General features: G+C 35.7%; 1 protein-coding gene across 1 annotated transcript in view; it reads left to right on the top strand.

Annotated features, from left to right (window-relative positions):
* Vps13c (vacuolar protein sorting 13 homolog C) overlaps window positions 1-22,227 on the top strand; it is a 154,422-nt gene extending 132,195 nt beyond the window's left edge. Inside the window, exons 72-83 of the mRNA XM_090358265.1 lie at window positions 1,466-1,605; window positions 3,473-3,554; window positions 4,441-4,554; window positions 6,499-6,574; window positions 6,954-7,117; window positions 8,546-8,591; window positions 11,744-11,867; window positions 12,464-12,578; window positions 17,388-17,476; window positions 20,102-20,225; window positions 21,644-21,727; window positions 21,990-22,227. Coding sequence (XP_090214391.1) covers window positions 1,466-1,605; window positions 3,473-3,554; window positions 4,441-4,554; window positions 6,499-6,574; window positions 6,954-7,117; window positions 8,546-8,591; window positions 11,744-11,867; window positions 12,464-12,578; window positions 17,388-17,476; window positions 20,102-20,225; window positions 21,644-21,727; window positions 21,990-22,091 — 1,260 coding nt within the window. The 3' untranslated portion in view covers window positions 22,092-22,227. The remainder of the gene's footprint in view (window positions 1-1,465; window positions 1,606-3,472; window positions 3,555-4,440; window positions 4,555-6,498; window positions 6,575-6,953; window positions 7,118-8,545; window positions 8,592-11,743; window positions 11,868-12,463; window positions 12,579-17,387; window positions 17,477-20,101; window positions 20,226-21,643; window positions 21,728-21,989) is intronic.
* The last annotated feature ends 218 nt before the right edge of the window (window positions 22,228-22,445 follow it).

Raw genomic sequence — 22,445 nt, forward strand, 5'->3', positions numbered from 1 at the left:
AACCCATTTTCTTTTTCCTTTATTGTTGTTTATTTTAGCTTTTACAGGGAAAGGTGACTGCTTACTAAATTCACAAATGCTCTAAACTTGTGTAATGAACCAGATATACAATTAAGTAACTCTTTAAAATATTGATGATCCTTTACATTCTCAAACACTTGTTCTTTGTACTTCATATTCAATCTCATTTGCCAATTAATTCATTTATGTTTCCATTAACATAAAATAGAATTATTTTACACTGAAATGTTAAGCATTTCTATGCTATTAGATTTAAAAGCTATGTTGCTTTATGTGATAGGTTATGCACACATTATTTTTTTACTAACATACGTTCATGGTACAAGGATGTTTTTATTGTGATATGTCCATACATATATTCAATGTCTATCCATCAACTTCAGCCCTCTTATCACTTATTCACTCCTTCTTGAAACAATTCACAATTTCTCTGTAATTAGCAAGTGATGATTTTCTATTTCTGGAATGAATGCCTTTATTAAAAATTTAGTGAATGTTTATAACCAAAATTGCTGTGAAGATATAAAATGACGCTCTGGATTTCATAATCTAGGGGATATTAAAGATGATTACCTACTCAAGTTCTCAGGAACATTGGAAATTGTGTCATGAAACTGAATAATTAGGATAATAGGCAGATGTTGTCTCAGGTCATCAGGTAATTTTCCCGTAGATAAAGATAGATCTCTGTCCACCTGAACTTACCTTGCTAGGATCTCAGCACTCCCCCATTGTGCACATATATAAAAGTTCACATTAAAAATAAATTATCCTTTGCTGTACTCCATGCTACTTGAGCTCTTCTTCCTGGCTAAGTAAAAATCTTGGGAAGTACCAAATGAAAGTTGATTATCTGCTTTGTTTATGCATTTTGAATTTATTTGTTGGTGTCTTCATGTTTTCTTGCACATAGTACAAAATACAAGTTGAAGAGCAATGTGAAAAATGAATATTGAGTTTCAGGGTATAGGGTAGCTGAAAGCCTTTTTCTTTAAAGTTTATTTGGAAGTATGTTAATTTTTTGTCATAATTGTCATGATGTTAATTGCTATGATTTTAGCATAATTGCTATTGTTAATTGTTGTGTCAGTGATTTACCTTAGTTGTATGAAAGTAATTACCCATTATTGGGACTTGCAAACTGCTTATGTGCCTGTTGGAATATTTTTCTTCTTAAAACTATCATACCATTTTGTAAAGGATAATTTTTCTGCATAGGAACACAATGACATTTATATACTTTGAATGAAAATAGAATTCCATGTGTATTAGACTAATTTATATTTTATAAAGAAATCAGTAAAGCCAAATATTAAGTGGATTGTTCTATATGATGTAGGGCAAATACTAGACTTTACCAGGACAGTAATTAAAAGGTCTAGGTTCTGTATATGTATTCTTCTTCTTCTTAGCTTTCACTTATTGAATGCTGTTTTTCTCTCAGTTACATTTGAGTCTGTCCTTGGGTTCTGGAGGTGCGGAATCAGACAAAGAAAAACAGGACATGATTGCGATTCACTCTCTCAACCTGTTATTGAAAAGCATAGGTGCTACTTTGACTGATGTGGATGACCTTATATTCAAGTAAGACTTGAATTAAAGTACATGGGGTAGCATTTGTATTTGAGATTCCCAGGTTTGCAATACTATTCTAGAAGATTAGTAACCCTATGACTTATATACTAAGTTCATTCTGGTTATACTCTAGGTTTGCCCATCCTATCAGGACAGTCAAGGCGAAGGTATACTTTCTTCAACCATGCATATGAAATAATATATACAGGTAGAACAAAAGTGTATATTTAATCATAATGCATGATGAATTGACTGTTTTGCTACTGAATTGGATCTAGCATTATGTAGTAATAGAGTAAGATTCAGAGTAATTACATAGCAACTGTAGAGCTAAGAGCTCCATGCTACATTTAATGAGAGTATTTATGTATACCAGATAGGTACACATTCAATCACTTCTATTTGAATAGTCAAAAAAGGCATAAAAGTAAGAATAAGTCATTGGGAAAAAAGAAAATTCTTTCAGATAATTGCTGTCTTACATATGCACTAATAAATTCCAGAAGAAATTAAGGATATAATATGTGAAGCAAATTGAGAAGTCTTTACAAAAAAAAGAAGTAAACTATCATCCAGGCTGTTAGTAGAGCAAGTCAGATAGGTTTGAAAAAAAGTAAAAGTGTGGCTGGGCAGCAGTCGCTCACTCCTGTAATCCTAGCTACTCAGGAGGTGGAGATCTGTGGATCACAGTTTGAAGCCAGCCAGGGCAGAAAAGTCCCCAGGAGACCCTTCTCTCCAGTTAATCACTCAAAAGCCAGAAGTGGCACTGTAGCTTGAAGTGGTAGAATGTTAGCCTTGAGTCAGAGCCCAGGGCCTGAGTTCAGGCCCCGTGACTAGCCAATAAATAAAAGTAAATGTGTGGGCTCAATGGTGAACGTTTGCCTAGTTTGATCCCAGGATTTTATTCTGGGATTTGATCCCAGGACTTGAGAGATAAGTGCTCCACTAAGAAATAAAACAACAAAGAAATCCCCCACCAAACCAACCAAAGTCAATGAAAACAATTAAAAACAAACACCAGGGGAAATATTACAGCATATATGAAAAGAGGATGGGTCATAGTCTTAATAAGGAAAACCTAAAGAGTCAATGATATGATACCCAGAAGACAGTAATAACATTTGCAGAAAGGAAACATAAAGTAGTAGGTAGATATTACTGGATATTATTTATCAAAGAATACATACAAATTAAAGCAAATGATCAAAATGAATAATCCTGTATTAGATGGGTGAGTCTCGAAATGAGCACATTTAATACTTCTAGTGTGATTGGAATGCTTTCTATATGAAAATAAATGGTTTTGCTGCCTTACACCCAATAACTTTCTTTGGAAATTCAGTTCAATAGAAAATTGTAAAATGTAACTAAATAATTATAGACAAAGAATGATTCCTCATGTATCCATTCAAAATGTTACATGGATTCTGAGTAAAAATATAAATTTTTTAAAAAAATTGTAGTTGCATCAAAAAGGTAAGAGAGAATCCAAAGTGTGAGATGAGAAGAATAAACTTAAGGATCTAGCAGGGCTTGGCTTTTGTTTGTGTGCAGAGCTGGTGATAGAAACCAGGGCCTGGTGCACACCAGAGAAGCAAGCACTCTATCTCTGAGCTACATCCCTATCCCTAAGGGTGACTTCCAAGAAAACCACTTTATTCTTTCAGTGTGTTTATGAAAAACTTACATGACACTAAATTAACTATTTATAATAACAGTTTTGTTCTGTAATATTAAGCTGTCAACCATAAATTGCTTATGGTAGGGTATGAAGTTAATTGTAAAGGAATTACTATAATTAGTTATGACTGAAATTTTAAATCCATTTTTTTCTGTCATCTTCGTATCCTTGAATCTTTCTTTTTCCTCTTGCCAGACTTGCTTATTATGAAATTCGATACCAGTTTTACAAGAGGGACCAGCTCATGTGGAGTGTTGTTAGGCATTACAGTGAACAGGTAATTTTCTATCATAGAAGCCCTTTCCGTGCTTATACTTCACAGACTATTAAGTGAACATCAGGTGACTGTCAAGTATAGTGTGAAGGAATGTGTATTTAATGTAATCAGTTTGTAATCTTGATTTCTTAGTGGTTTTATTAATGATTAACTTCAGTTTCTTTAGTTTTACCACCCCTCACACACTTAAAAAAATCCTGCACTGCCATTTTCCTTTTATGATTTTATCTTTACCAGCTGGGAAGGAATAATGATTTGGGAATCATTACCCCTGAGTTTCTTAGTGACTGTACTCTGCAGTCTAGTGGCATTGCTGGAGGCATTCTAAACCAGTTTCTTCCCTGTGCATTGGTTCCTCCAAGAGTCAGCAGTGCATACAGAGGGGTGTTGTAGGCCCCGTGGGAAGCATTGCCATACCATGGTGCTCCCTTTGCATCCTCTGCTGGCAGATATGTTTTCTTGTGGTATTTATTTATACACAGCATGGTCATTCCATGTTCAAACAAGGATATATTCTCTCTTATTTTGGTTGTGGTTATTGATTGTTCCCTGCCTAGCTGACTTGTAATAGTGATAGTAAATAATATTAAAGCATCTAGTGATTATCAAATTATAAGTTCATTGAATAGGCACATGCTTTCATGCCAGGTCAGTATAACCTCTCATTTTGTAGCTGAGGCTAATAGACTTCTCCAAAGTTATATAGCTGCTATATTGCAGACTGTATTTAACACTTATTGCACCATGCAAAGTGCTGGGGGAGGAGCCTAGTCCACTGTGAAAGATCAAGGATTGGATATGGCGGTGGTCATTCCTCACCATTTTCCTATAACAGACTTGCTTTTTTCTACTGTTGTACTTAATTTACCTTGTTTTTCTCCCTTAGTTCTTGAAACAGATGTATGTCCTTGTGTTGGGTTTAGATGTGCTTGGAAACCCATATGGATTAATCCGAGGTCTGTCTGAAGGAGTTGAAGCACTATTCTATGAACCTTTCCAGGTACTGATGCTTTATTTGAAAGTATAGTTATAGAAAAATGGAGCTTTTAGTTTTCAATGGGACAAGTAACGATTTCTTTTCATTATAACCTAGGAACTAAATAATGTTTAATAAATGAAATATAGTTTTATTTTAAAGTGCTTAGGATGACACTGAAAGATTGTTTAAGAATGAAAGTAGTACTACCAGAGTACTTATCTAAGTGATAAAACTTGGCCATGTTTTCTAGGATTTAATATAGTTAGAAGGTTATTAAAATGCTAGGTAGATTAGCAGAGGTTTACAGTAGGGCAAAACCTAGATACATAAGGCCATATAGGATGAGGCTAAATGAAAAGACCTCCAGAATATGGAAACAAGAGCCATATGATGTGTGATTGTTGTTCTTAATGTAATATGTTATTTCTCATCTCTTTCGTTGTCCCTTGATTATTTCATTGTTCCACTATCTTACCTTGTTATCTGTTATATTGTATATATGTTTATTTGTTTATTTGAAATGGATAGGGAAGGGGGAAAACAAGATGAGGGGAAGGAGTCGGGGAGGGAAATGGAGACAACATGAGAAGGGGTAGCAATATTTGTGAAGTAATACACCTTCTATCTGGCGAATATAATGTAACCCTTCTATTAATTACAATAAAAATATATTAAAGAAAAAAATAAAATGCTAGGTAGATTAAAAACTCTTTGAAAGCTGTTCTGTTTTGGTGTAAAGGACTAAAAGAGCCTAAAAGTCTAACTCTGTGCTCAGGTACAGTGGCTCATGCCCGTAGTCTTGGCTACTCAGGAGGTTGAGATCGGTGGGATTATGGCTCATCAGAGTGAGAATTTTTTTTGCCAGTCCTGGGACTTGAACTCAAGTCCTGGGCATTGTCCTTGGGCTTTCTCAAGGCTAGAACTCTGCCACTTGAGCCACAGCACCACTTCTGGCTTTCTCTATGTACATGGCACCGAGGAATCAAACCCGAGTCTTTGTGCATGCTAGGCAAGCACTCTACCCCTAGGCCCAAACTCCTGGCCAGAGTGAGAATTTTTTTTTTTTTTTGCCAATCCTGGGCTTGAGCTCAAGGCCTGAGCACTGTCCTTGGACTTTCTCAAGGCTAGAGCTCTATCACTTGAGCCTCAGCACCATTTCTGGCTTTTTTCTATGTATGTGGTACTGAGGAATTGAACCCGGCCAGGTCTTCGTGCATGCTAGGCAAGCACTCTACCACTAGGCCAAACTCCCGGCCCCAGAGTGAGAATTTTTTGAGACCTCTCTACCCCCCCCCCACCACATCTCAGCCAACATCTCAGCATAGTGTGGCACATACCTGCCTGCCAGTCCTGGTCACTCAGGAAGCAGAAATGGGAGAAGCATTGGTTGGGCTGACCCAGACATTAAAAATGAGACTCTATTGAAAAATAATAAAATCAAGAAGGCCTGGGTTATGATTCAAATGGTAGAGAGCCTTCATAGCAAGGATGAGTCCTTGAGTTCAAACCCCAATACTTCCAAAAAGAGAGAGAGGGAGGAAGAGAAGAAAAGAAAGGGGAGGGCTGACTTTATTCCATCTTTGTGCTTTTATCATACTGGTTTACCTCTGTGTGGGGTCCAAGAACTCAATGTTGTGAAGGTTTAGGAGAGAACAGAGAAGACAGGATAAATGGAAAGAGAACTGGACTCAGCTTGTGACCAGTGCTGCTGGCTTTGGCAGTCTAGTAGAAGCCTGTGCCATCAGGCTAGCTTCATATTGTGATTGAAGCCAGTGATTCATGCCCACTCAGATGCTGTCTTGTTGTTAGTCTATCCCAGCATAGTGTAGACTGAAAGTATTTTTAATCACCATAATGTTCTATCAGTATGTCTTTACATGTTCTTTTTGTTCATGGAAACCATAAAATACTAGATTAACCTTAAACTTGTATAAATTTGAAATATTATGCTTCTTTTGGGGTCAGGGTGCTGTTCAAGGTCCAGAAGAATTTGCTGAAGGATTAGTGATTGGTGTAAGAAGTCTCTTTGGGCACACAGTAGGTATGTATCACCTACTAGGATAGATGTGTATTTTTTCTTACATTATTATGAAGTACACTGATTATGAAAAGAAAAGAAATAAAAGAAAAAAGATTACTTCTCTGATAATCACATTTAGAAGAGCAGTGTTCTTATTTTTGAATGAAAAGTAACTTGAAAATGGCCTACTGGTTGTTTTTTTTTTTTAATGTCTTGTAATATTGAAGCAATGTATTTTGAAGTATTTTTATTCATCATCTTAATGGATGGCAGAAAGGAACATCTGCATTTTTGTATAAAAGTCTGAATTTTAAGCACTTGGTAGTTTAAAGCAGTGCCTATTGTGTTTCATGAGGATGCTTCTTAAGAACCAGTGTTTCTTCTCTGGGCCTTTCGGAAGGTGGTGCAGCAGGAGTTGTATCTCGAATCACTGGCTCAGTTGGGAAAGGACTGGCAGCAATTACAATGGACAAGGAATACCAACAGAAAAGAAGAGAAGAAATGGGCCGGCAGCCTAAAGACTTTGGAGACAGCCTGGCTAGAGGAGGAAAAGGTTTCCTGAGAGTAAGCCTCCTGATGCATGGTCAGGAATCTGAACTTTTATTTATGTACACTTTCAAATAGGTTCTTTTTGATAAGTCTAGGCAATAGTGACAAATAGTTCTCCTTCCCCTGTATGTCTATCAGAGCTGCCCCCACAACCCCTAGTTTTGTGTTTGGGCTGCCCCTGAAGCTATAGCAAGAGCATATGAGCACTGGTGTGGAAGGAGCTACAGGAAATGTGTAAGAGCAGGCACTGTTCAGGCCATCTATCACCTACCTTTTCTGTGGGGGAATGTGTGCCAGTGTGATGCTTTAAATTTTATATAAGTAACACAAATACTGCCTAATTATACCAGTACTGTGTGGATGCTCTGTAAGTATAAGAATATGTAGGATATTCTTTTAATAAGGAATTAAAACTATAGATGAGACTAGAAGGCTCTGACAACTTAACTCTTTCTAATCTTTTCAGTCTCACAGATGTCCTTCTGTGTGTTTATAAAATATAGATGTAATTTTAGTTGCTATTGATAGTTATTAAATGTATAACTATTAATCTTTTCATTTTGGAAATACCTTCAGGAAGCCACATCTGCTGTTTGAGCAGTTTTTAAATGTCATTTCTCTGAAGTGATTTGTTTTTTTCTTGTTACTTGTTGTCCTAGGTAGTTCCTTTACTTTTAGTTTTAGCCCTGCATGAAGTTAAAAAAATAAATCTTAATCAGAATTTATATTTAAATCTTATAGATCATTTCCCTGCAATCCATTTTTACTGAGAAAATGAAGCTTAAAAATTTGAGACTCAATCAGACCCTGTTTAACATGCAGAAGTCTCTGTCTCCCTCCCCACTAAATAAACAACAATACATACTGAGGAAAACAAACTAGCCAAGATTATTTCTTTAAAAGAAAGCAAACCACAACAAGCAAAGTGGCTCATGCTCATAATCCTAGCCATTTAGGGGGTAGAGATCATGGAGATCTTGGTATTTGGAGAATCTCATTTGAACCCAAGTAAAAAGTTTGTAAGACTCCATCTTGCAAACAATAATGTACAGTTGTCATCCTAGCTAAATTGGAAGTGTAAATAGGAGAATCATACTCCAGGGCAGCTGGGTCATAACCTTTGAAACTTTATTCAAAAATCAAAGCAGAAAGAATCTTGGTTCTAAGCCAGCGTGGTCAGGAAAGCCAATGAGATTCTTATCTTCAATTAACTATCAAAAAGATCTAGAAGTAGACATGTAGCTAATCTTGTCATCTGTTTCACTGCTCTAATACTTTTCCTGTAATTTGATGTTTTTAAAAATCAAAGTATTTGTTATTTATCACTAAGTCTTTAGTCTTTTATGAAAAGATATTTCAAGTATGTCTGTAGAGACCTCTAGTGGTAGATTTAAAATTAAGTTTAAATCATTCAGTCCAAACTATGATTGATTTCTCTTCCAGGGAGTTGTTGGTGGGGTGACTGGAATAATAACTAAACCTGTGGAAGGTAAGTGGAGAACATTTCTTTCCTATACCAATCTTAAGAGTTGATGTATGGTTATTGCTACTGGATAGTTTGATTGAAAGATAGTTTGAGAGAATTACTGAGTAGAATCTATATAATCAGCATATTTTTCTCAAAAGCAGAGACATTGAGTAGTAGATGTATTTAGACTTTGAATGCTGTTTTCAACAAGGGTATTGGTAAATTAGGTAACTTCTGTTGCTCCAGTTGCCTTGAGCTTCTTTACTTACTTTTAATCCTATTTTTAAAAAAGGAAATGACCCTCTCTCTGTACATCACCTTTATAATAGCAATAAAAACACATGGAAGGAAAATTAAAAATAAAAATAAAATAGCTACAAAAAGTACTTTACCATCACTGCACACTGCTCCATGTAAGGAATGGACTGACCCTCTCCGGTGATTTCTACCTTCTAATCACTCTGTCCTATGATTACAGATTAAGTCTTATAAAATTAAAAGAAGCCAAGCTTTAAAAATAAATAAATAAATAAATAAATATGCAAATAATAATAAAAAAAAAGCAGATGGGCCATTGGTAGCTCATGCTCGTAATTCTAGCTACTTAGGAGGTTGAAATCTGAGGATTACAGTTCGAAGTCAGCTTGGGCAGGAAAGTACGAATCTCTTATGCCCAGTAAAAATGCCAAAAAGCCAAAAGTGGAGCTGTGGGTTAATAGAAGTTTCAAGACAGCTCCCTACCCCTGAGTTTGTCTCAGGAGGCTGAAGTGCGTGCACACATACGCACACAAGCAAATGGTATTTAGTGCAGAAAAAGATAAGCTGATCTAAAGTTTATATGTAAATCAAGGAATTTCAGAAAACTGAATCTATCTTGTAAAAACAAAAAAAGAGTAATGTTGGAAGACTAATTAATAAACTTCTTAGAATATAAACTTAGAATTAACTAAGAGTGATACTGGCACAAAGATGGACATCAGATGCAATTGAGAGTCTAGAAATAAATCTTTTTTTTTCTTTTTGCCAGTCTGAGACTTGAATTGAGGTGAGCCTAGGCATTGTCCCTGAGCTTCTTTTGCTCAGGGCTTGAGCTTCAGTACCACTTCTTGCTTTTTCTATGTAAGTGGTACCAAGGAATCAAACCCAGGGCTTCATGTATGCTAAGCAAGCATTCTACCACTAGGCCACACTCCCAGGTCCAGAAATAAATAAATCTTTACAAGTGTGGTTAATAGGTCTTTGAGAAAAGTGCCAAGATAAATCTATTAAGAAAGTCTTTTAACATATGGCACTGAGACAATTAAACATTGGATAAGCAATGAAATTGAGTTCTTACTCACATTGTCTATGAATAGTGACACAAGCCTGGATTAAACACCTAAATGTAATAAAGAAGTTTAAAACGCAGGAGAAAATGCAGCAGTTACTTTTTAATGTTGGGTTAGATATGACCTAAAAGCACAGGTGGAAAGAGAAAAAGTAGATAAGTTGGACTATATCAAAATGAAGAATTTTTTAAAGTTTTCTTTTTTTTAAGATTTTATTAACATGGATTATTACATCATATTTCAAATGTCATGTTTAACAAACAAGTATTCAAGAAGGGAATCTCTATACAATCAATAGCATGTAGATTTTAGAACATAACTAAAATTAAGCTGAGGGTTTGTATGTCATGGATACATATTAATCTATATAATAAAACATGTCTACAGAGTATATAGCCCATCATAGATTTTTATGTCTATGTAATTATGTTTATATCTCCAAGACCATGTCCAAAACCTTGGGTACCCAAATATTGAATCATCGCTCTTCTACTGTTTGGATCTAATAGCCACATATTAAGGGTACCATTCACCTTTGTTCCTTTGGTCTTGACTTATCTCACTCAACATAATATGCTCTAGTTTCATTCACTTCCCAGCGAATGCCATTATTTTATCATGTCTGTTGGCTATGTAGAATTCCATTGTGTGTGTGTGTGTGTGTGTGTGTGTGTATCACATTTTTGGTATCCATTCATGTGCAGTAGAGCTTCTGCAGATGAATGGATTCTATCACTTGGCTATTGTGAATAGTACAGAGAGCAGTTGTCCTTATAGATAGATAGTATGCCTAAAGTCAAGTGCTAATGAAAATGGGAGTCCACATGCACTACTGGGGGTAATGTCACATAGTGAAGCCACTTTAAAGGAAAGTAGCCTGGCCGTGCCTCACAGTTAAGCATGAGCTGCCACCTGACTTAGCAACTCTACTTGAAGATATAGACCCAAAAGAGTTGAAAACACCCATTCAAACAAAGCCTTGCATGTGAATGTTCATAACAGCAGTATTCACTATATCTCAAGCATGGGAAAACAAGATCTAAATGTGTCCATCTCCTGATGCATGAGTAAATAAAATATGACATACTCATACAAAGGAATATTATTCAGTCATTTAAAGAAACTATGTGCTAGTTAATACAAGATGGATGATCCTTCAAAGCATGATACTCAGTGATAATCCATATATTCCATGGTTGCATTTGTATAAAATGCTTAAAACAGCCAAGTCTGTAGAGAGAAATCATCTCTGAGTGGCTGCCTAGGTCTGGGAAGGGAGTGGGGCACAGAGGAGGGAGTGGGGGAAGTGGAAAACTGCTCATAACGAACACAGGCTTCTTTCTGAGATTAATCAGATTTTCTAAAATTGTGATGATTGTATAACTTTAATGTGCTAAAAAGTATTTAATGTTTATATTATATCATTGGTATCTTTTATGGTATATAATACTATAATAAAAGCATTAATATTTTTAATACATTACTTGAAAAACCTTTTGATAGTTGTCATAAAAAAGGATTTTTTTTTCTGGCCCCTACCTCCCAATCACTGGTACTGATTAAGCTCCTGGACCCAGTACTTCTCAAACTTGGGCATGAATCAGGATTATGTGGTATGCCTATCACAGCGCATATCGCTAGTCCTAACCTAGTTCTGATTGAGTTAGGTCTGGAACAGGTTGAATTTTAACACATGAGAAGCCTCATATATCAGATGAGTATTAAATTTAACTTGTTTAGAAAGCCAGATTCTTGTAGCTTCTTAGGTTTAGCTCAGCATTGCATTGAAATCATAGTTGCTTATTTTAAATTATCTGTATGTTCATTATCTTTGGTTTTCTGAAGGCGCCAAAAAGGAAGGGGCTGCAGGCTTCTTTAAGGGAATTGGAAAAGGACTTGTGGGTGCTGTGGCACGTCCAACTGGCGGAATCATAGACATGGCCAGCAGTACCTTTCAAGGCATTCAAAGGTAAAGCAGTATCTTCAAGTGCAGGGTATGCTGCTGTGTGCTAATCGTTGTTTGGATACATACCTAAATTAGATATTTGTTGTGCTCTTAAACTTGAGTCTGATTGTAAGCTATGAGAGCTATGAGCTCTTCAGCTCAAGGCTACCGCCTTACCCTTGAGCCAAACCCCACTTCTGTTTTCTAGAGGTTAATTGGAGATAAGAGTCTCAGGTCCTTTTGTGCCGGGGCTGGCTTTGAACCTTGATTCTCAGATCTCAGCCTCCTGAGTAGCTAGGATTACAGGCGTGAGCCCCTCTGCCCGGCTATGCAACATGTTTATTAGCACCTACCATGTGTCAGTTTCATTGCTGATCACCAAGAATACAAAGAGTAGATGACTTAGTTTTGTTTTTTATTATTTGGCACTTCTTTAAGGAAAGAGTAGATTTCTACTTGGAATCAGGTAAGACTTGTAGTTAATACTTTTTATGTTATTTGGTACAAATTACAGACAGCATTTTAAAAGATCACATCCTTAAAAAATAAATCAACATCTGTATTTGTATTGCTTGGAAAGATTTTCCCTGGTTTCTGACTTTTCCTGTTTCCTCATTCAGGGTAGCAGAGTCAACTGAGGAAGTGTCCAGCCTCCGACCGCCTCGCCTGATCCGCGAGGATGGCATCATTCGTCCTTACAACAGGCAGGAATCTGAGGGCTCTGACTTGTTAGAGGTAAACTATTCTTCAGTGTCATGAGGGAAATGAAATTTTAAAGGTTTTAATGACCAGAATGTGGTTCTTAAAGTTCCTGCTTTATGAACTTTTTTCATGGATTAGACATGGTTTGTAGAGTAGTATTTCATTATTTGTGTTTTATTTTAGTGTGACATACTAAATGGCAATACCTTACAATTTTTTTTTTCCCTGCACAGGAGCCCAGGCTTTCTTGTGCAGATAAATGTTAAAAGAAGGAATAGGCCCTGATACTGTTTCTGTGGGCGGTTCACTCAGTTAATGTTGTTAGCCCTGCTTTCTTGCTTTGTAGCTAGTTACTAGAATTACACTGCTGCTTTTTCCCCCAACTAAATCATTTTATTTACACTACTTTTTGAGTCTAGATTTATTCAGCTATCTAGAACTGGAAGAGAGGAAAGAGATTACATATCGTTATAATTTTGTTGAACCTTAAAAATTAAAGATTTTAATAATATTTAAATGATATATACATACATTGTTATTCTCCTATGACTGACTTTCCCCCAGGGGAAGTTTATTAATATTTTCTTACCTTGACTTTAAGATTAAAAATGATATTTCATCATTTTTAGCCTTTGGTTTTTATTGTACATGATTAGCTTTTATCTTTTTGCATGCTTCTAACTTTATTTTCTTTCTTTTTCTGCCTACACAGCAAGAACTGGAAAAACAGGAGTAAATGTTTCCTATACTACTGCTTGATTTCATCCCTAAAACTCAAAACAAACTGTGGTATTGACTGTGCGTGAATTAGATTGAGAGTCAATTTTAATGAAGTTTTCTTTATAACTCTCATTCTGCCTGAGCTTTTTATAGTAGTGGCTTGGCTACAAATGAAAATGGTACCATATCTGATAGTACTGCACAGGACTGAGAGATAAGAACAAAATACTCCAGGATGCAGGAAATCAGCTGTCCTCCATTTTCCACTTCATACTTTCACTGTCATTTTGAAAATTTCATCTTTTCTTGTGTTTACGCGTATTTCAGGTAAAGCTGAAAGCAAAGATATATCTAATCTGGTGAATGTCTTCTTTACATTTGTGAGTCCTGATGGTGGACTTACATAGATTTCTGCCTCTCACATCATCCACCCTTAAATCTACTCAATTTGTGCAACTATTCACCAGGGTTTATGTTTTTAAAACTGACCGGTCAGTTGCTCTGAAACTGTCCTTTGAGACCTCCAGTAAGAGTTGACAAATGAGAGCTGGCACTTAAATCTTATTTTTTCATCTTCAATCCCTTAGTGCTATTGCTAAATAAATGACAGTAATTTTATAATGATATTACATACTTTTTAAGCCTTGAGCATCCATACTTTTTAAACATTGAGTGTCCATATTGGTTATATTTATTTCGTAACTGTTTTAATTCAGGTACATAGAAGTAGAAGATGTAATTAGCAAATTGTTTATGGGCAGTTGAATATATTTTTCTTAAAAATTGTTTGCAATTTTAAATCCTTAGGGAAGATTCATCTTAATGAGAAAATAATGACAAATTGTCATTTTGAAATTAGTGTCCACATAGCAAAATAAGCTATATTAATTTCCAATTTTATAAATGATGCAAATGTTTTTTGACAGTATTCATCAGTTTTCCCTAAAACTGAGACCAAAGCACAAACCTGATTTCTAATATATTGTATATTTGAAGATAGTTGGATTATATACTTTTGTAACTATAGTTGTCAAAATAATTGATGGAATGTTTCACATTTAAAACAAGCACTTTAAAGAAAAAAAGGACATCCAAACAAAGACCAGACTGTTCAGGCTTTAGGAAAAAGAAGACTTCTGTCCTTAGAAACTGAAGTTCAGTGGCAGACTGACTGCCTGGCATAGCAAAGCTCTGGGTTTTAGCTCAGCATCACCAAAAAGAAAAAAGAAAAAAAAAAATGGGAGAGGAAGAGAGACAGAAAGAAGGGGGGGGGAAAAAAAGAACTGTACTTAAAGGACCAAGTACAACAAGACATGTAAATGTTAAAAGTACCTGACAAACTTTTCATGTGCCTGAATAATGAAGGGTAGTCAAGCATGTACAATTTTTTATGAGAATCAAGCACAATAATTCAAGACGCTGCCATCTCAGTCATGATTAATAACTACCCTTCCTAAGATCTTGGTTAACAGTGATGTTTTTAATTTTCCTGAATGTACTATGTTTTTAATGCGACTTAACTTTTAGGAACATCTGGTACCTTAAGATTTTTGTTCTTACTGTTCACCTTTTTGTTTATTTAGCTTCTTACTAACCTTTGCCTTGTGATTTCTGTTTTTTACAATTTTATGTCAAAAGCACAAAACTTTGTGAAACTTTATTATTTTAGTTAAATGCAGTCATGTGATTTATTAGTTTTTGTTAAGATTGGACAACCTTTCAGTTTTATTACAACTACTGGAAGAAGTAGAACATATACTTAATAGAGGGTTAGGTAGTTTTTCCCATGGTTGCAAATGTAGGTGTTGATAATTGAGGAATTTAAACTATTTCTTGCCTTGCCAATCTTGCTATCATCTTTTGACTAAGAAGTATTTATTATTTAGACTCTGCTGAATATACAAAAGAAAACACACTTCTGTCCTTAAGGGACCAAACTTAACAAAACATGGAAATATTAAAGAGTCCTAGAGCATTAAATTATGTTATCTTAGCTCATACTTTAAAATGGATATATACTAATTTATTTGGGGATCTTTTGATCTCCATTTTCTCCCAAATATCCTTCTGTATTCTTTAATACTCAGTTTTGACAATTACTAAATCATATGATATTTTCATAGAATATACCTTTCATTCTTCTAGGATAATTACTATTTAAACTGTACAAACACATTGTATGTATGTATATATGTCTGTGTGTGTATATATAACCAGTCTTTGGTATTTATTTTTACTTTAATTCTTATGATCATTCAAGATTTAAAATGGTGATACTTGCCTTTTCTTTTTAAATCTGCTATTGTATGTATAGAAATGCTTCATTAACATTAAAAATACTTGCATTACTATATCGGAGATAACCTTGTATTGTGTATTTGACTGTTTTTCATTCTTGCCATTAAATGATCTCTAATTGTATTCTAACAGTAGGAATATTGAAATACCTTTTACTTCATATTTTGTTATTTTCTTGAAATTAATTTGGAAAAGAAAGTAAATTAATAAAGGGTCATTTGCAAAGTATTGTTAAATTCTTCAATTTGCATTTGGTGGAGGAGTGAATATTTTATCAAGTAATCTGGTCTCCTATTGCCATCAGTGGCTGAATATCTCTCTCTAAATCTTGAATCTTTTTGACTTTAGTACTAAAATGGTTTTCTAAAGTATAAATCATATATTAAGAGCACTCAGTGGTTGAAGTACAATAACCTGATAATTAATGAAAACATATACAAGATGAAAAATAGGTAGGATTTCTTGTACTTGAATTTCAAATTTAAATATTTTAATATTATTTAAATTTAAAGTTTAAGCTGAAAGTAAATGCACTAAATTATTATACTGCATTATTTTCTCTGAAGAAATTGAGGCATAGCAAAAGATCTTGGCTAAGTTGCTTAGGTGAGCTGTTAAGGCAAGTAATCACTGCTATGAATGGGCCCCCTCTCTGAGCCTTATCCCCAGGGTAAGGCCTTGCTTGCATGGGCATTTGTCTTCTTGTTCATAGCTTTATGTAGTTCTCAAGGAATGCTTGGGACCAACATCTCTCTAAAAATGTGTAATGAAGCATTGAAATCTAGCATCAAGTACACTTTTTTTCTGCTTGTGGTTATGTTGTTATTTTTTAATAATACCAGCATTGTATTCTTGGCTATAAAAATTATATGCTTTTACTCAGTGTCTGTATTCTGAATCTTTATGTGTATTACCTCCTGATCTTTTGCACATTATAATCTCAATAATGCTATTTTATTAGCTTTCATCAAAAACAGTGTTTTCTTGTTTTTAATGCATGTTCAACTCAAATCAGTAGTTTTAAAATAGTTGAAAAGGAAATATTTTAATGTACATAATTTATACTTGCTTTATCCTATGCTTGTCTTTGTCTTTAGAAATAAACTGCCAACTATTTTGAAATCTTAGGAATTCTTCATATTTAATGTTAACACTGAATTTTTTAAAGAATAGAAATATAATTTCAAATATAAGTACATTTTTTGATGCACATTTAATCTGTACAATTAATTAGTCAAAACTAGGAAACATCAGTTGGGTTGGATTTTCTCATGTGAAGACTGTCTACCTCTCCCTAAATCAATGGTGGAGACTTAACTGTGAGAGGTTATCATAGACTCCTCAAGAGATCTGATTTTAAAAAGCTTTATAAACTTATGATTTCAAAATTGTGTATATTCTATATTAGGCAGTTCATAAACATGTTCCCCAGTATGGCCATCTTTGTAAAAGGCCTTAATATGTTAATATAGTTGTTTTATATATATTGTGTTTGTGTTCCTTAACTCAAATATGTGATTATTTTTGGTGCATCATTTTAAAGTTCTGTTACTGCACAATAAAATGTGTTTTATCAGAAAATTATTTGGTAAGCATTTGATGCATAGTTCCTTTTAAAGCATCAGTAGAACTTAATTTATAAACATTCTATGAATATTTTAATATACCAATATGTAGAATTGTACTTTTATTCTAATAAAATTTTTATAGCACTGTAATTATAACTGGCTATTATATAGGCATTATTTGACTATATATGTGTATGTGTATGTATGTGCTCCCAAGTATATATATTCCCAAATCTCATTCTTGCATCTTTTTCAGAATCATGTCAAAAAATCAGAAGGAGAGACTTACCGATACCACTGTGCTATTCCTGGAAGCAAGAAGGCAGTGCTTATGGTTACAAATAGGTACTAATATCAAGATGTGTAGATAATTAAAAAAAAATTGTGGTCATTCCTGGGGCTTAAACTCAGCCTGGGCACTCTCCCTGAGTCTCTTTTGCTTAAAGCTAGCACTTTACCACTTGAGCCACAGCACCAGTTCTGGCTTTTTCTGTTTATGTAGTACTGAGAAATCAAACCCAGGGTTTCATGCATGCTAGACAAGCATTCTACCACTAACTAAGCCACATCCCAGCCCTGGGAATTGTAAGAATTTTGAAGGCTAAACTGGCAGCGGATTTGGAGACCTATGTTTTGGGAGCAAAATGTTTATTTTCTAGAATCAGAAAAATACAGATATAGATAGGTCCCTGGAGGTCATGGTGTTCCAGACCTCTCGTGCTGAGATTGTAAAACGGAGACCCCACACAGTTTGAGGCTTATCCATCAGACAAGGAAGGACAGGAGGACGTTATAACAGTCCAGTCAGAAGACAGAACCTGGATTCTGTCAGAGATGAACAAAGTTGGTGATCAGTGGAGTATAGCAGTACTTAGCAGAGAATTTTGCTGTTAAAATTTTGGGCTTGGCTAAGACTGCTGAGCACAAAAGAAGTTCAGTGTTCCGTAACTACCAGTAGTGCTCTCCAGTCACTATGATACCCCCACACACATACACATACACTTGTCTCATAAACACTTGTCCAGAAAATGGCCCAGGGCCTCTGACCTCAACCACCATAGAAAACTGGGTGATAGGATAGAGCTGAGTTAAAGATGCTCTTACAAGGCATGGAACTGAGTGCAACTGGCTGTTCTCATCTTTAAACTCACTCTTTTCCTTATCTACCCAAGTGCCCTATCATCCTAAGTCGTCTTCATTCTTACTTCTTCCCCTAGTCCTCACAGTCCAGTCATGATCATCTTCTATGTGACGTGGATCTCAGAGGAAGGTCTCTTAAGATCTCACCTGCTGGGCCGGGAGTTTGGCCTAGTGGTTAAAGTGCTTGCCTAGCATGCATGAAGACCCGGGTTTGATTCCTCGGTACCACATACATAGAAAAAAGCCGGAAGTGGTGCTGAGGCTCAAGTGGTAGAGCTCTAGCCTTGAGAAAGTCCAAGGCCAGTGTTCAGGCCCTGAGCTCAAGCCCAGGACTGGCAAAAAAAAAAAAAAAAAAAGATCTCACCTGCAGATTTTTATCCAAGTTCCTATTATCTCTCTATCTGTCCACCTACTTACCTACTTATCTTTTGACTGCAGAGGCATCTCCATCTTGCTTTCTTAAAGCATTCAGATGCAATATTAAGAAAAAAAAAAATACATCCTTTTTCCTCAAATTACCATAAACAGTACCACCAAATCTTTGTGGTATTTAAACTCCAAATCAGAGAGTCATCTTGTATTCCCTCCTAGTCCAAATCCAGTCAGTCACCAAGGCCTAACTCCTAAGTCTCCTGTCTCTGTGTTCATTCTTTGAATTTAGGTCCTCACTACTTTTTGCTAAAGTAACTGTGATAGTCCCTTTGGACAGAATTCTAAGACTATCCCCAGATTCCCCCATGACAAATCAAATGACTAGATTAACTTTTTCCTCCATAACAATTTCAGAAACAAAATAAAACAACAACAACAACAAAAAGCGGGATGGGAGTTTGGCTCAGTAGTAGAATGCTTGCCTAGCATGCATGAAGACCCGATTCAATTCCTTGGTACCACATACATAGAAAAAAAGCCAGAAGTGGTGCTGAGGCTCAAGTGGTAGAGCTCTCGCCTTGAGAAAGTCCAAGGACAGTGCTCAGGCCCTGAGTTCAAGCCCAGGACTGGCAAAAAAAAAAAAAAAAAAGTGGGATGTGACAACTGGTAGAGAGCATTTGCCTTGTAAACTTGAGGCCTGGAAGGTTAATCCCCAGCACTACCACCACCAAAAAAATAGTTTTTTTTAAAAAAATAGAGACTTTACCTTACCTTCCTCCATTCCCTGACATCTAGGTAAGTATTGAGTTCTTTCACTTTTCAAGTTTTGCCTCTGTAATGGGAACTTAAAATCAAGTAGTGTTACATCAGTAATTTAATTAGTCTGACTCACAGTGTGGGAAATCAACACTGGTGCCCTTTAAAGAGTATGGTGGTGTTTTTTTTTTTTAATTGCTGTTGAGGAAAATGAGATACCTCCTCTGTGACTCAGTGCTTTAGCATTGAAGTGTTCCAATCTGATGTTCATTAGTAGCCCCACGTGAATCTTTGCTGACATTTGAGGTTTATGACATTTCCTGAACATTCTTTCTTGACCTGAAGGCATAAATGACAGTAAAGAGCAATTAATAATTTTCCACGTAAACCATTTTCAAGGGTGTCTGTCTTTATTGTGAGAGTACAGCCTATTCCTTACTTGTTTTAAAGGTGATTTCCCTCGAGTTTTTTGGCCAGTTAAAGAAAACAAAAAATCATTTTCTAAAGTTGTGCCAAATTGGGAGAAGGGGAATATTGAAAGCCTGTTTTGTTAGATAGATATTCTATCTGCTTTCTACCTGACAGTTATTCAGACATTTTTTAAATAAGATTACTTATTCCTTATCAGGGCCAGTTTTTGCTGTTTGTTTACTCGTGCTCCAACAGAGTGCAATTGTGGTTTTGTTTTTCTCTGCAAAATAGGCGAGTATTGTGTATAAAGGAAGTTGAAATCCTGGGCCATATGACTGTAGATTGGCAGTGCCCATTTGAAGACTTTGTGTTACCCCCCAGTGTGGATGAAAATCTGCTTATAATTTCTGTTAAGGTAAGGAAACATGAATCAAAGCTTTAGAGCCAAGAAAGTAGAAACAAATATTTTCTGACTCATTTACAGTTTAAGTACACAGAATTGTTTTTTTTTTAATTGCTGTGGTAATGTATAGAGAGGTTACAGTTACATTTGCCAGGTAGTAGGCACATTACTTCTCACACATTGTTACCCCTTCTCATGTTTGTCCCCATTTGTCTCCCCCACCCCTTCCCAGTCATCTTGTTTTTTGAAGTTGCAGTATCATCTTTGTTGTTGCTATCAGTATAGCATGACATGTAAAAAAAAAAAAAACCTGTTTATGTAAATAGTTGCACAGAGTAGGGATTCCAACCAATAAACCTAGCTACTCAGGAAGCTGAGTTTTAGAATTCCACTTTGAAGACAGCCCAGGCAGGTGAGTCCTTAATACTCTTACCTGCAGTTAACTGCCAAAACAAACAAAAGCTGAAAGTAAAGCTATGCCTCAAGTGCTAGAGTGCAAGCTTTGAGCACAAAAGTTCAGGGACCTTACCTAGACCATGAACACAAGACCCAGGACCAACAAAGAAAAAAAAATTTCCAAATTATCATTCTAAGTATAGTAATTTCTAAAATACCTTTTTTCTCTAAGACATTTTATCCTTAATACTAAAACTTTTCTGAAAAGCATCTCCCCAAAAGTTAAAGGTGAAGGGGACTGTTACTCTTTTGTATTGTGTTTGCTGTTATAGAGAAATAAATACAAGTAAAGAATAGGACTGTTGTGTTACCCTGCACTTTTGTATTTAAGCACTACTTCAGGATGTGATTTAGATTTGCAAGCTAGGACATACTGTGCCACTGTATATATTTTACAGTTTCCTCGCGTCAATGGTGAAAATTGATTCAATGTATTTTTCCAATATATGAATTCTATATATCAGCCAAGGAAATTGAAGGAAATGCTTTTGGTTTGTCGGATGTGATGAGTTATAAAGTGGTGTTTCTGTAGGCTATTTGTAGAAGCCCATTATTTTATACAGGTATTAGATATATGCACATCCAATTTCATAAATTCTAACATTTTACATATGTAGTCATTCACTTTGTATCAAGATAATTTATTTCACCTTATGCATGAATATATATTATGGTAGCCTCCTGGTTATAAAAATAAGAGTTGAGGGGCCGGGAGTTTGGCCTAGTGGTTAAGGTGCTTGCCTAGCATGCATGAAGACCCGGGTTCGATTCCTCGGTACCACATACATAGAAAAAAGCTGGAAGTGGTGCTGAGGCTCAAGAGGTAGAGCTCTAGCCTTGAGAAAGTCCAAGGACAGTGCTCAGGCCCTGAGCTCAAACCCAGGACTGGCAAAAAAAAAAAAAAAAGAGTTGATACTTAAACATGTAGTTATAATTAAAATAACAATTCTCAAGATTTTTTTCTTTTGAAACAGGAGCAGAGTCTATTCCACAAGAAAGACAGTACCAATGCACACTGTCTTCGGAAAATTTACCTGAAGGATCCCATCACAGCACAGGTAAGCTATCAGTTTGAAATAACTTCCCCTCAAGGTCTGAAATGGGATGTTTTCTCCTAAAAGCTCTTCCAGTTATAACTTTGCATTGATGGGTGTGCTGAAAATAACAAACTGTGGCCTGATGCTCAGATTTTACATTATGTATAGATGCTAGTTTTATCCTTTGTGTCTGGACCTGTGTGGAGAGCTTCAGTTTCTGCTCCTGAAATTTTCTTTCACAGCCTGAGTCGCTCCAGTTCATGATGCACGCTTTGTTTTGCAGAGAGTCATTAATGCCATTGAGGATGCTCAGTCGGCGAGATATCAGCAGAAACTGATGAAGCAGCCCTCACTGAGATTCTTCAGGCCCCAAGTTCTATCATAACCACAGGTCTTAGAGACTGCTGCTGGGTAACAAAACTCAGGACTCTTTTACTGAGTTAAGGAAGATCATCCCGGAAAACTCTTTACTTTTATTTTTCTAGAATGGCTGGTATTAAATGTTCCTTCTTCTCCTTTAATTTTGACTCTTATTTTTGTAACCATGAGTTTGTTAGTAATTGACTTCTAAACTGCTGCATATACTGGTGGGTAGACCAAAGAACTATCACTTCAAACTCAGAGTGAAATCTTCTTAATACTATAGTAAAGGAAGGACAGTAGGCGTAATTTTAATTAGTCTTTACTGAATAACAGAGGTTAGCATGATTAGTGTTCTTTGAAACACTTTAGCCATACA

The sequence above is a fragment of the Megascapheus bottae genome, chromosome 25 (assembly GCF_031878675.1).
Source record: "Megascapheus bottae isolate mThoBot1 chromosome 25, mThoBot2.hap1, whole genome shotgun sequence".
In the NCBI taxonomy this organism is placed as follows: Eukaryota; Metazoa; Chordata; class Mammalia; order Rodentia; family Geomyidae; genus Megascapheus; species Megascapheus bottae.